At 43.9% G+C, this 14,756-nt stretch overlaps 1 protein-coding gene across 1 annotated transcript in view; it reads left to right on the top strand.

The window, feature by feature from the left end:
- The window catches only part of AGPAT4 (1-acylglycerol-3-phosphate O-acyltransferase 4), an 81,580-nt gene extending 66,984 nt beyond the window's left edge, over window positions 1-14,596 (top strand). The window contains exons 10-12 of the mRNA XM_017746209.1: window positions 1-37; window positions 5,401-5,599; window positions 13,043-14,596. The exon at window positions 1-37 is cut by the window's left edge and continues 1 nt beyond it. Coding sequence (XP_017601698.1) covers window positions 1-37; window positions 5,401-5,599; window positions 13,043-13,134 — 328 coding nt within the window. The 3' untranslated portion in view covers window positions 13,135-14,596. The remainder of the gene's footprint in view (window positions 38-5,400; window positions 5,600-13,042) is intronic.
- The last annotated feature ends 160 nt before the right edge of the window (window positions 14,597-14,756 follow it).

The following is a 14,756-nucleotide window of genomic DNA, read 5'->3' on the forward strand; positions in this document are numbered from 1 at the left end:
ATGTTCTACCTGGCTCCACAAACTATATCAAGAAAAGGTTGGTTTTTCTGTCAAGACAGCACTTGTGAGCCACTAGTGCTCGGTTATTTATAGTGCTAGTAGACCTTTACAGTGTGCATGTGTAGTGTCCTAATTTGGAGGCTTGGGGTGAGTTGGTTTGTTTGGTTTTCAGGGTAAGTGCTCTGTTTCTCTACGTACAAACTGATCTTGTGCTGCCAGTCGTGTTTGCTTTCATTTTGTACATAGAGCAACAAGAAGAAAGCTTAAACAAGCCTTTCTAGAGCAGTTTTAAGCCTCTTCTTTAGAAAGGTGCATAAGGATACAAAAATCGAAACTGCCTTCTGACTGGTAGAAAGACCCCTGTCCCCTAGAAGGCACCTTCTAAATCAAGAACTAATTTGTGGGCTGAATAAGATATTTTCTTTAGTGTCTTAGAATTTTTGTCCCTTGTTTTACCCTGCCTTTTTTACCAAGACAAACATCCAGCACTAAAAGGACATGCTGATAAATTGTTTTCACACTGTGAGTATAGAAGGCATGCACTTAAGATTCCTAATTTCATAGGATGGGGAGAGAATAATAATGATTGTGTTTGTAGATGACCAGTGGGGTTATTTTTTCTTTTTTTTATTTCCCTGCAAATGCTTTCATATGAATCCTTCAGTCTTTTAGAATCTGTTTCTTCTGGGCTGTTTTTATGAATATTGGAGATAGCTGTTGGGGGATGTGCTTTTTGAATGCACACAGCACTCCCATTTCAATCAGTGGGAGTCATAGGTATGCATGGCATGAGGGCCTGGCAGTTCACTTCGCTTCAATACCTTGATCAAAGTTATGTATTCAGACTGGAATGCAGCAGTGCTTTGGATTTAGAAGTGACAGAATATAGCTATCCTCTGTTTCCCTTTCACTGGGACAGCAAAATTCTGCTGTGCCATCTGTCGTGCTCTGCCCAGGACACCACGTTGGTATTTCTGTATCGACTCTGCCCTGGCTGTTCTCAGTTTCAAACCATGACTGTTTCCGGTGTCATTCATAGCTCCTCTAAGTAGCTTGCTTACAGGAATGTGGAAAGTAAATGTGTCTTGAGACCTCACTTGTAGATCTACTCTCTTTGCCTCTGATCCCCCTTCTCACAGTTTGTGCCAGTGACCCCCGACTGAGGCACAACCCCCAGCACCTTCGCAGAAAGGCAGGATGTTACCCACGGGCCCTGCTTGCTTTACAGGCATGTATGTGCAAATGGTCCTTTTGCTCAACACTGCAGAAGTCCACTTTCTGCTGCTATGACTTTGTTGCCCTGTTTCATGTCCCTGAGAACTATTCAGACATTTGCAAGACAAGAACATAAATGTGAATGTGGTGATTGTTTTCCTGAATCCTTTATTGCATCGTTTCAGTTATTCACTTCAAGATTTTTGTTATTCCCTCTTTGGCAAACACTCAGTTGCTTCTAGTGCAACCAGAGTGTACATCTATCCTTCATAACATTATATTATACAATATATCATAGTATTCTTTATATCTGTTCTTCATGACAACTTCATTTGCTGGCTGGTTAAATCTCTGGCTTCCTATTTAAGTACAGGAGTGAGGTTTTACATCCAGGAGTAAAGTATAGTGTGTTCAGTTTTCCATGCCACTAAAACCTTTTTTGGTTACGTGGAGTGTTTTTGATTGATTAAGGTTGAGGGGGTTGTTTGTTTGTTGGTTTGATTTTTTTTTGGTGATGGTTTTTGTTTTTCTCTGAAGGCAGCATGTTTCTCTTTCTCCAGCTCTTTTATGTTAGTGAAACTTATTTCATTGCAGTCATTCCTGGTTTACTGAAGCCCATGTCTTTGTAAAATCATACTGGCAGAATATAGAGCAGGGACAACTTCTTCCAGAGTTCTGAGATGATAAAAGCCCACCTGCAGAGTAAAAATACAATTTTGTTTCACCTTTCTGCCCTGCATCTTAAAAAGATAATAGGCTCTTAGGTCGGATAACAAGCAGCAGTGCCGCCCAGGTGCTGTTTCCAAAAATTAATTCTGTTTCAGATTGTCTTCAGTCAGGAAATATTTATGATAAAATATAAAAAATTGTTATTCAAAAGGTAGTAATTCATTGCAAGATACACACTCATCTCCTGCTTTGTCTGTTTTGGTTGCAGTGCTTCACTTGCTGTTTCAAAGTAAGACAAGGTGTGCGTGCTGCTGCAAAGCAGAGACCCTATTTTGTCATGCATTATGGTTCCCTGCGCTGTTGCTTATTCTCAATGAGTTTAATAATTTTGCAGTAGTTTCCTAAGACTCACACATAGTGTGCTGAATTAGGCTGTAGTAGCATGATTAGTGGTTGGAGAGTACTGAGGTCAAGGTCTGTGCTCTGAAGACGATCAGGATTGCAGAGCTGTTGGACATGGAGAGACATGACTTTTTTGGTTTTTTTTTTTTCCAATTTATTTATTTCCCCATATTGACGTTAGTAAAGGAGTGAGAGTCTTTGAGAAAAGCTTATTCCATTGGTTTTTACCTCATTGTCTGGTCTCACCTACATGTACCTCAATCTGAGATACTTCTCCCTGGGAGCCCATCGTGTTTATGTTCTTGCTACTTATCACTTCATTCTTTGGCTTAGTCACTGCTGCAAACACAGTTGAACAGAGTCTTGCCAGATAAACAGTGGCATTGTGCTGCTGCTCTAAACCAAACACCGTTCTCCTTCCTTTTCCAGGCTTACAGTAAGTACCATATCCATGTGCTTCTTCCTCACTGGAGGTGGATTTTGTCCTTCCACATATGGCCAGCACTGTATCAGTTAATTCCAAATTATGGCAGAGGTTCAATTTGAGTTGCACATTGCCTTTTCTTTTTATTTCTTTCATTTTTTTAACTGCCATTGCTAGAAAGGCTCCCTTTGACTTTAACACAGACTGTGTTGAGGATCTCATTGCCAGGTCAGAAGAGGTGATAATGTAGTAGTCACAACTCTGCTAGTCCTTGCATGTTTGTTTTCTTTTTTTTACCTCCTTACGCCCTCAGTGCCTGAAATAGAAGTTCTGCTTGAGAATCTTAATCCCCATTAAAAAGAGAGCAAGCGTCTAACTTTTCTTGCTTGTAAGAGAAGCTTGGAAAAAAGGGCCTGAAAATATATGCAGAAATGCCCTAGGGAATCAGCAAAGCATAACTGAAGAGGAGAAGTGTACAGAACTCCAGTGTTTGGGAACAAAGAATGTATTTTTGGATACTCACTCTTTGTGGGCTTCCTCATGAAGGGGCAGCTGCATACGTCTGCCATCAGACCTCCTGGTGGGAACAGGGAGGAGGAATCCAGTTAGCCTCTCACAAGGAGATGGATGTTCCCTGATTTCTCCTCACTGCATTACCCCTCCCCCACCCTGTCTGAAGTAACATAAGTTCGGTGGGGGCAATAGAGGGAGCATGTTTCCATGTCAGAATGTGATACCTGTGTGGATGGAATTTATTACAAACTGAGAAAAAGCTCTGTATGCAGAGGAATGAAAGGAACCTAATGTGGGTAAGGTGATTTTGGGAAATGTTGAGGTGTATTATGTATTTTAAAGCCTGACTTGCTGGTGGGTGTCATAGGTACCCTTGAAAAGCTGACAAGACAGATAAACACACAGATGTCTTTTGCAAGTGAATGTATTTAAGGGTAAGGAATTGTAACTGAAGAGCTGTTCCCCACAGCAGTGTGAAATGTGCTGGGGACGTTGGCCTTGACGTTGTTTGCCTGTTGTATATGTTTTCCATCTGTCTCAAGCCTCTCAGTGAGGTATGGTCTGTGGTTTTGCTGCCCCTCACGCCGCGCAGAGCCAACAAAGGAAACCCTGCTGCGCTTGTTTCAAGCAAGCCTGTCCTGCTCTCTGTAGTAGTAGGCCCTCTAATGGCAATGCCCAGTAATAGTCGGGAATTCTTCGCTTTCCTGGGTAATACCTGGGTAATACCACTGTTCGGAAAGCTAACTGTACCTAGTAAATTCAGTTTACTGATGATGAGTAGCTCTGTGTTATAAACAAAAGTCTTCGCTGCACTGTGAAGAAAACGTCATATGCTGTGTACTCTGTTGAAGATGGCTCAGTAATTGGCCACAGTGATCCCACTACAATCCAGCTCACATGAGTAAAACATTCACAATTTTTCTAAGCTCAGTAAAGAGACTGCAGTGCTTTAATTACTGCATAATCCCTTAAAAGCTGAATATTCCCTTTGAAATAGATAAAATGGTAACAGCTTGTAATTGCTCAAGTTGCTATTAAGCAAGTAAAGAATTGTTTGTGTCAGCTGGAGTATAAGTAAGTGTAAAATCATAGCATAGTAGAACAAATAGTCTTTTGGTTGATTAGTCTTGGCTTTGCTAGAATTTTTAGAAACCAAAAATCCTTTCTTTAAAGAAATATACTTCATTCTGACTAAATTAAGGGGGTTTTTTTATGTCAATCCTAATGCTAACTTCATTTATTAACCTTTTTTTTGTGATAACACAGAGTAATAGATAACAGATTAATAATCTTTGCTTTTAAACAAGGAGAGAGGGGTTTTTTTTTCCCCTACCCTCTTTTGATATCTTGGATTGATGAGCTCACTAAAAGCAATGCGTTTCAGCCATGTGGGCTCTGGAGGAAGGTACTGAATTCAAAGTCCTCTGTGCTTTAAAAAACAGATGCTACAAAACAGAAAAAAACAACCCCTACTCCATTATCTTCCTTGTATTATACTTAGAGTCCTTTGCTCAAAGCTAGTGAGAGCTTGTGCACTGTTTGCACACTCAGCTGCCTGTGGAGAGGTTCAGCACCCAAACTTCCTTCCACAAGCTTCATGAGAACAAGGTGAGCAAGACTACATCCGTGGGACAAAGACAGGAGGGGGTGGTGTTCTTTGGAGTGTGGGACGAGATGGTGTCTGGTCACCTTTCTGACAGGTCTGTGGGTACTGTGTGAGAGCAGTGGTTGGAGAAAACATGAGGGAACAGAGGATGCTGCTGAGTAGGTAGCCCAGACACTTCCCTGGCTTATCTGCAGTACTTGAGCAGTGGCTGTGCTTCCTGCAGGAGGTTCAGCAGTGACGTTTGCATTGCTGTAGGACTGTACATCCCATCATCCCTCCTGTTTTCCTAGGCTGTTATACTCTCCAGGTATGGCATTTTTCAGGCTGCTGTGTGTAGGAGAAAGAAAGTATTCACATATCAGTGTATGCGCCGTTTTTTGTTTCGGGTTTTTGATTTTTTTTTTTTTGACTCTGTGTTCATTGACTTCAAAGTACAAGCTTTCGAGCCATCAGCTGGTCTTTGATCTTCCCCTGTGGTTACAAGCCTCCAGAAGGAGGAACATCAAAGCCAGGAATGGCTAGTTTTGTTGGCAGATGGGGATTTAATTGTTGCCCTCCTTTGTTCTACTAGGATGCATTCCAGGAAGAATATTACCGCACAGGAACCTACCCAGCAGTCCCTATAATACCACCCCGTCGACCATGGACACTTTTGAACTGGCTTTTCTGGGCCTTATTGCTGCTATATCCTTTGTTCAAGCTGCTCATCAACATGATCAACAGTGGCTCATCACTGACACTGGCTAGTTTTGCATTTGTCATTATAATAGGTAAGTTTACTGATATGAAAAGATTACTTACAGCATAACTGTCCAGTAGGATTTATTGAGACTTGCTAAATATAAAAATGACTTGTGAATTCAACAACCCCATCCAATATGTCCACTCTGGACCAAGTTAAAAAGATTCTTTTTTTGTTTATTTTTGTGTAGTTGGATCATTTTTTGTAAGAGCTGCATACCAAATTTTCTATTTCTGTGGAATTCAGGACTTCTCAGTGGGTTGCCTACAAAAGGCTTTCTTTTCTTGTGTTGCTGTGTTCTACTTTAAATGCTTAGAAGAGAGGCACAAGGATAATTTATTCCTTTGAGAATGCTTTTGTCTAATCAGAGTTTGATGTGTCACGCACTGGTAATCCATGAACTCGTGATTTAAGCACAGCCTGTTGTGACCATCTACTCTGACTTACGTAGCACAGGGCATGGACTGTCACAGGTGATTCCTACAGTTCCTGTGGCAGTTCTGAATTGCCTTGGTTCGTATTTCAATTAATATGATATGTAACAGGAGGAAGGAAAACAAAACAAGGAGCTGGCCCAAAGAAAGGGAGGGTGATCTCATTTGGTGTTCTTCATGGAAGCAGGAACCGGGTCAGTTTGGCAAATTGCATCATATCTGGGTGTCTGTGCTTGTGTGGTGGTTTGAAGAGCAAGTTGCCTTCCAGAATAAGCCATACATTTTTAAAGCAAATATTCTCTGTGATTGCACTGACCATCACAAGTATTTATGACATCATCACTTTCATGTCCGTGTATATTACAAACAACCATGGAAACAAGAAACAGAACTTCACAGTCTTCCTAGCTCTGAGAGAACTTGGATACAGATCTGACTTAAAAAGCCATGTCCAGAATAGCAACACAGAGGAAATACGAAAACATGGAGCATTTTCTTGTCTCAGAAGTGGATCTTTGCTCTCTACCCAGGAAATTTTTCCTAGCACATAACATTTCTTTGCATTCTCAGAAGTCTGAATCTTGAGCTAGACAGGTTAACTAAAGTCCTTCTGGCCACCTGTGAAGAGCTTGATGTGGTAAGCACACAATATTCTTTTTGAGAAAGTGCCCACCAAAACAAATGCTGTGTCAAGCTCTTGTTGATGCTTCTTACAAAGAAAATTGGAGAAGGAACAATTTGTGTATGTGCGTGTTGTGTGCAGGCAGGAAATCTCCTTCATGATGCTTTGAGCCCAGAGGAAGGAAAACAAGGATAAGGTCCAGCATAATAGTTGGTACCTTAGGTGGGCAGGGTAGAGGAAAAAAAGAAGGGGATCCTGTGCTCTTGTCTTCATCTGGAGAAATTGCTGGTGCTTGTTACCCTGGGAATGCTTTGTGTAAAATGTGTAAGAATTCCTTGGAGCAGCAACCACAACTTAAAAGCTTCTTTTTCCACCCACCTTACTTGTTGGAAGTCACAGGCAGTGCCCCCTTCCCCTTCTCTGACTGGTGAAGAGGATGGGAGTATAGAGTGAACACTGTGGTTGGGCTGTGCTCAGGAATGGGAGGTGATGGGTTCCAATCCCTGTCACTGACAGAGAAAGGTGGATCAGCCTCCCCTGTGCTCCTGTTCAGAGTGGGTAAACAGCAGTGGGTGGGATGAGGTGTGACACCATTGCAAATGCTACTGCCTGGCAGTTTGCTCAAGGGGACATTTGTTCTGCATTTGGGAGAAATGCTGGCATAGTCTGTTTGGTGCTAGAATGTGGAATGATGGCCTAATGGTGCACTGAAATGTAGCTGTTGCAAAATGGTTTGAATTTCTCATCTTTCCTTCAGCATTTTCCTCCTAATTCAGTTTCTCCACTCAACAGACTGGTTGGTTGGGTGCCATTCCAAAGTGCTTTACGCCTTGTGTACCCTCCACAGGGAGCCTCACACCATTATTCAGGTTTTCTGGAGTTTAACCTCAGGGCCAGCTGCTCTACTGCTTGGCATTGTAGCATTTATGATGCTTTTGGATTTAGCCCTCTTTAATTTAGATGAGTGACACCACACCACTCACCCTCCACCCCTAAGTGTAATACAATCTTGCCATTAGTCACATAGGTCATGTCTTTCTCTATCAAGAAGTGAGAGAAAGAACCTGTAAAGGAAAAAAGCTATGATACCACCAAGGACAGACAGCAAGAATGCCCTTATTTTCATTTTTTTTCCTTTTTTCTTGCTGTCTTACTCCCCACTTAGCTTTCTTCTGCTTCGAGCCACAAGGAAAGGTTAATAAGCAGGCTGCCCTGAGTCATCTCTTGAATGCAGTGATAATCCAAAGGATTTATTCTCAGGTTATCTGTAACTGTGGAGCTACCAGAAGACTACAGCAGCAGCCTGCTGCCAGAATGAACAGCAGCATTGGGTGTGAGCTCCCAGGCTGCCAAAGCCCAGCAGAACACCTTGAGGGTGTGTGATGTGCACTGCTGCCCCATAGACACCTGCCCCACCTGTGGGCTGATGCAGCTTGTAGCTGGTGCAGCACCTCTGTGCTCAGCAGCAGCTCAGTCCTCACTCCACACGTGGTGTGACAAATCCCAACGCGCCCGTAATTGCCTGGGATTTGCCCTGCAGTGGAGGACCCATAGGAGGGGCTGCTGCCCGGTCAGACTCAGCCACCTTTTGCTGATGAGCAGGAAGTAAGAAAGATGATGTCACTTATTAGCAGATAGCAGCCACTGTGGAGAGAAGAGAATCCATGGGAGTGGAAGAAAGATCAGCCATGAGTCAAACCAAACAAAACACAGAGCTGGTCTCTCTCGTGGTCACTTAAAACTGGATGTGTCATTATGTGCCAAGGGAGCAACAGTTACCTTAGTATGTTACAGTCTGTTTCTGTTTTACCATATTCCTTTAAAACCAATGTTCTTGCTAGTTGGGAATAATTGGTCTCTTTCTGTGGAAGCAGAAAAAATCCTCAGCCCAAGCTGTCATATTGACTTCAGTAGCCAAGAGCTGAGTTTCTGTAGCAAGGCCATTCTCCCCAGACTGTGCTTTGTATCCCTAGGGGCATCTCTGTCATGAATGTTCTGGATGTAGTGCAGCCATCTGTTGACAGAGGAGCAACCAGTATTTTATTTTGCAGTTTGTGCCCAGCTTTAGGCAAGGGCTCAGAGGTGGCTCCTGCAGTGGCTGGGAGACAGCAGTGCATGGACACCAACGCAGCTTGGAGGTTGTGCCTCTTGGTGCCAGCTGGAACTGTCTCCCCACCCCAGCCAGTCTGCAGCAAAGCAGGGAGGAATGTGTTTGCTGTCTTTCCCAGTGGGAGTGGTAATTGGTACCTGGTGGCTTAACAGTGTAAAAGGAAGGGTTTTTTGTAGACTGGAGGGATTTATCAGATGATAAAACCAGCTTTTCCCATTTTTCCTAGCAGACCTTTTCTCACTGTTTGTAACTGAAGCACATGGGTAGTGGTTTGGTTTCTTTCTATGGCACTTTGACAGCTCACCTGATACTCCAGGATCAGGAACTTTACTCCCTAAAAGCCCATTGTAGTAGATTGCTGGTTTTAAGGGTGGGTTTCAGTACCTGACACAGGTGCAGATAAGCACAAAATTAACTTTTTGTGATAGAGCAGAGTAACTAGAAGGTCCTTTTACCTGGTACCCTCTGCATTGTTTCTAGACTGTCATTTGTCCTTTGGATAGTTTCTGCTTATTGTGCTCTCCAGTAAAACACTGACTGGCTTGTAAGTAACTGGCTGTTCAGGTGGAAAGAGCCGTAAGAAAAATGTTCCACTCAAGCTGGAGCAGAAGGACTGTAATCCCTCAGACCCTGAGATGTAAAGAATGAATAACCAGTGTGTGTATGGCTCTGCTTGGTTCAGCTCAAACTCTTTCAGCCCTGTATAAATAACATCTCCTCTTTGTACTGTGAGTGCTGTCCCCTTGTGCTTTGCTGTGCAGCAGTTTGGCTGTTTATACTCCCAACAATCATCACACTGTGCTCATACCTTACTGCTGGTCTGGGACTGGAAGCCCTTTGTGAGACTACTTGAACCAACACAAGGCAGTCACTGCTCCAGAGGATAAATCCTCGAGTAGTTAGAGGTACAAAAGTGTTTTGAAAACCAGCTTTAATTTCACAGGACACATGGAAAGAGATTTAGGTACTTAGCTCACAATAGCTATTTAAAACTTGGTGCTGATATTTTGGTGCTGAAGCAGTGAGCACATCTGTCAAATGTCAGTATCTGTATTTGACAGCAGCTTCTTTTTTTTCTCCTCCTCCTGCTTCCCCAGTCTGATTTGGCTTCAAAGAACCAAGTGTTGGGTTGCCTTTCATGTTTTGATAACTTGTGTTGAGGAGGACACCCACCCTTCATGCTCTAGAGGTAATTTATTATAAAGCTGTCAACAGCAGTTAAAAGGGGAATGTTTGCAAAAGATGAGAGGGGGTTTTAAAGGGAGCAGCAGCTCTGCCATGTTTAATGCTAAAAGCACAGTGGAAGCTGAGCTGATGGCACAGGGCCAGGAGCTCTGTGTCAGTTCTAGGCGAGAGAAGTGTTCCAGCTGAACCGAGTGCAAGTAGCAGTGAGCCAGCTCCGATTCCATGGGAGCTGCTGTGTGTGTGCTGTGCTCTGTGTGCACGGGATCACCCTGCAAACCTGGGCACGTCACAGTGTGCAAGAGCAGAGTGTGGACCAAAGGGCTGGAGCATGATGTGACCTGGGCAGTGAGGCTGGCAATGCCTGTAGGCTGAGATGAACGGAAGGTGAGGAGAGGACAAGCCAACAGGGTTGTAGGAAGTTTTAACACAGGATACAAACCATGTGCAGGATCGTGCCTGTGTTGATTCTGCCTTCTGGTGGAGCTGCCAGACAGTCTGGCCTTTCAGCCTGGTGCCTAGAAATTGGGGGTTTGGGGTGGGTTGTTTGCTTTTTTTGTGTGTTGCTTGTTTCTTCTTCATAGTATGTAGGATAGGCCCTCAATGGAAATGTCTACCATTCATACACTTTTGTTGTTCAACTCTTAATTTCAATGCATAACCAATATAACACAGGTGCCTGCTGTGCAGTTCATAGCACTTGCTGTGTGGTATAGAGGCAGGGTAACAGATGAGAAAAAATCCTGAGGTGTAAGCGAAAAGGTGGAAATCCTTTGAGCTAAGGTTTTGCTGAGGGCTGAGATACTACGTGTGGAGGTGGTGGTTTTCTTGGAGCTAAAATGTGTTCCAAGAAAGAGATTACATTATTGGCTCTCCTGATTGTGTCAGCTCAGCCCTCCTTGAGCCCCTGGCACTCCAGCAGGCAGAGCAGGTCCTCAGCAACTTCCTACATCTTTTGGATGCTGAGTACTGGTGGGCAGAAGGATGCAGGAGCTCAGTTACCTGTTTGCCATGGAGCAGCGCACGGATGCTTCAGCCAATAGCTTCTCTCATGCTCTTCTCAGGGTGGACTTAAACCCTCACAGCTATTAAGTTAGACACTGCTGATTAGTTACTGCTTCATCTCCCTTTCTCCCCTTTCTTGAAGTAAAAACCCCAAATTTCCCCTTACTACAGTTGTGTGTAAAACAATAAGTGAATGGTATCACTCAGGAAGTGCAATGGTATCACTCGGGTCTGCACTGAGGCTCCAGGAGAGTTGTGGCGAGGAGGCAGTGCAGGGACAGGCCAGTGAGGCAGCCCAGCCTTACCCCACTTTGCTTCCACAACCTTGGCAAACATGAGTAGTCCTCTTCTCCTTGCACCCCACCTCCCCCAGGGTGCTGAGGGCTACAGGGTGAAACGGGGACAGAAGGCAGTGGCAGCTTCTGCCAGGGAGCAAAGGAAGAAAATAAGAAATCTCAACTGCTGAACTAGTTGGTTTGTGGGTCCAGGCAGTGGCATTCTTGGAACTGGATGAAATCTCCAATATGGCGTGTGGTTGCTGTAACAGCTGCTCTTATTTATTCTCTGTGTCCATCTGCAGATGCTGTTTCTATCCCTTGTGGTTAAAATCTTAATGATCTCATGCTTACTATTATGTTATGATCCCAGACTACGGCCTACATGTTGGATCTTTTTCTTGTGTTCCCCAGCTCAGGGCCAGTTAAATGTCAGAGATGGTATTCTTTCTTGTCTGTCTGTGAGAGTGAAGCCCTTTGCTTGTCTCACTGGTGTGTGTTTCTATTCATGGGCTGACAGTGGAGTGTCAGTGAGTGCCCTCAGAGCCTGCTCCCTTTCTGGGCTGTTCACTGCACAGCTCTGCCTGTGAGAGGGCCCTGCTTTCCTGGCACCCACAAGACCTGAGGGCAGCCCCATGGGTAGACCAGCTTCCCAGTGTCCAGCCATGCTGTCACATCATGTGTAACTCATCCCTGTATCCAGTTACCACTTGCACTCTGAAAACTGCCAATTTACTGTCAGCCTACACAGCTCGAGGCTGTAGGGACAGCTCTTTGTGGCCGATGTTGTTGTGCCAAGCAGCAGCTGCTCAAGCACAGGGCAGTGCTGTTTGCCAGCTGGCAGCCCCCTCCCCTGCCAGTGCTGAAGAGCAGCAAATGCCAGGACACGGGGTTGGATCACCCCTGCTGTTCACAAGGGAAGCCTGGTAGTGGGATGAAGCCTCTGGATTCTCTTGGTGATATCTGGCACTGACTTAACCATAAAGAGTTCTTTGGCTGGTCAGAGTTTGTCCAGGCTCATCTTAAGAAGTAAAGACCCATGAGATTGAGACATTTAGAGCACCTCACCTTACTGGGCCTTTCCAGCATCGGTCAGAAAGACAGTAGGATTTGGAGGCTTTGGGGAAGTTTGTGGCTTTCTTGGGTTTGTTTGGTTTGGGTTCCTTTTTTTTGGAAAGCATTCTGAGCAGAGGGAAGATGTTTGTGACTTCCGGACATGAAAGAAGCATGACAGTTCTGAATACGTACAGTAGCTGAGCAGAAGCTTGAGGAGTAATAGATTTTGGGCAGCTGAGCCCCTTTACAAAAAAAACCAAAAGTGTGAGGGAAGGAGTTAAGTTGCATTTAACTTAGTCACTCTAAGTGCTACAGATAAATAAATAAAATAATCCCTGCACATGGTGAATTATTACCACAGAATCATCTATGAAAGTCTTTTAAATTAACCTGGTTTCTTGTAAGGGCCTTTTTCATGAGCTGTCATTAACAAATGCCACAACTTACATTTTTTTATCAAAACCTGAAGTTCCCTTGCGCTCGCTTGTGCTCTTCCAGCCACGGGGCTGCTGAAAGCCAGCAGAATTCCCTTCCCCTGGCACACAGGGCTGTGCACCCCTGTGCCTCTCACACCCATCCTGGTTCCTTGTAGCCTCTTCCCTGCTGATGGGAGCAGACGTGTCCAGCCTGAGGCTCTTCCTTCATGAGATGCCACAGGCCAATAAATTGATGTGGAGGTGCGGGAGCATCAAATGCACCTTTGATCCAAGGTCTCTTTCATGATGCTACAACCAGGACAGATCTTCAGGCCTTGCCTCAAGCAGCTTTAACTGTGTTTGTTTTGCAGCTTCTGTTGGTGTCAGATGGATGATCGGGGTTACAGAAATTAACAAGGGCTCCACCTATGGCAACAACGACAACAAACAGAAACAAAAGTAGCATCTCCAGAGACTGCTTCAATCCAAAGAGAACAAATGCAACTGCTGAAAACTCTTAAGTGCAGATCATGGTCCTTCAAGTGAGATCAGAGGATGAGTAATTGCTGTGCATATCTGAATTTGTGCTCCTGTTGTTTTTTTCTGGGGGTTTGGGCTGGATGATGTGCTGGAAAGATGCACTCCTGCATCTACCCTCAACAACAGGTTTGCACATGTGTGGTTGGTTTGTTTTCCTATGAAGTGTCTTAGGTTTTGAAGAAAAAAAAATAAATTCCAGCGTGCTTGTATGAAGAGACTCTACCTGGAAACTAACCAGAGGTGCAGGCTTTAATGTCAGAAGACTGTTACAAGATGATTAAACTTGATAGTTGTGTAGATCACACAGTTTAACAACCATAATCTGTCAGTGTTTAAATACAGTACAGCAGGATGCTGTGCTTGGTTATAGCAGTATTGGACTGAAGCAGCTCTGCTGAACTGGCAGAACTACAGTAGAGTTTTTGTACATCCAGAACTTATTCCCACAGTGTGCACTACATGGGCCCTTCAAAACTTCAGCCAGACCCTGCACATCCAGGCAGCAGAGCCTGGCAGTAGCATAACCTGGATCAGAATTTGGCCTTGTGGCCTGAGCAGAGCTAAGTTACCCACTGCCATCTCTTTCCCGAGGCCATACATCCAAGGCTTTAAATGCTACTTAGAATTCCAGGCCATCCTAACAATTGTGGAAAGAAAATAACTGGGCATGGTGTAGTGAAAAAATGCAACGTGTGCATTAAAATGTATGCCCCACACCCATACTGTTGTGATCCTAATTAACCTGCTTGTTTGTCTTTTCTGATAAATTAGTTTACTTGGTGCCTCATAACAGTCAGCCTAAGTAATAGTAAATTATTTTCTTCAGGGGAGGAGAGGAGAACTAGGAGGGAGACCTAGGACAGTGGGTATAGCTCATTTTATGTCTTAACTTGATTTGACACCCGTCTGAATTAAATAAAATTAGAATCAAGCTCTGAGCAAGGTGGGGTTGCTGTGACATTCCCAGTACTGATTTCAGGGCAGCTGCCTCTTGTTTTTAAACCTCTAGAGTTAAGGATCTGCAGGTTACTAGAAAGAACTTGCTTAAAGCAGGAAAAAAGGAAAAGAGGGCACATTAACTAACAGCAATTATGATTGGAAAAAAATCCCAATTTTTTAAAGTTGATAGATCCTGACTCTGAGTAATGGAGGTTGTGACTGGCACTTTCACAGACAGTCCATTTTCACTAGGCACAGGACTAAACCATGACAGTCTCTAGTGAAGGAAGTGAGCAGTCTTATTCTAGCAGCTGGTATAAAAACGTTTCTCTTGTCATATAATAAAACTGAGGCTGGAAGAAACAGGCTAATACAACAGTTTGAATCATTCCATGAATATGTATTTGCTATTCAGTACATCAGATAATCTAGAAACGCACCCTTTTAATAGGCAACACCTAAAAAGCAGGTGAAGTAGTGCTTTTAGCATGGAGCTATAAGTTTATGGATAGTGGAGGCAGTAAAATTTACAACATGAAAGAAGGAACAGACCATGGGAAGTGTGAGAGACTGGTTTTGGGGGCTTTTTTCCTCACACATCTTGTG

The sequence above is a fragment of the Corvus brachyrhynchos genome, unplaced genomic scaffold, assembly GCF_000691975.1.
Source record: "Corvus brachyrhynchos isolate BGI_N302 unplaced genomic scaffold, ASM69197v1 scaffold70, whole genome shotgun sequence".
Lineage (NCBI taxonomy): Eukaryota > Metazoa > Chordata > Aves > Passeriformes > Corvidae > Corvus > Corvus brachyrhynchos.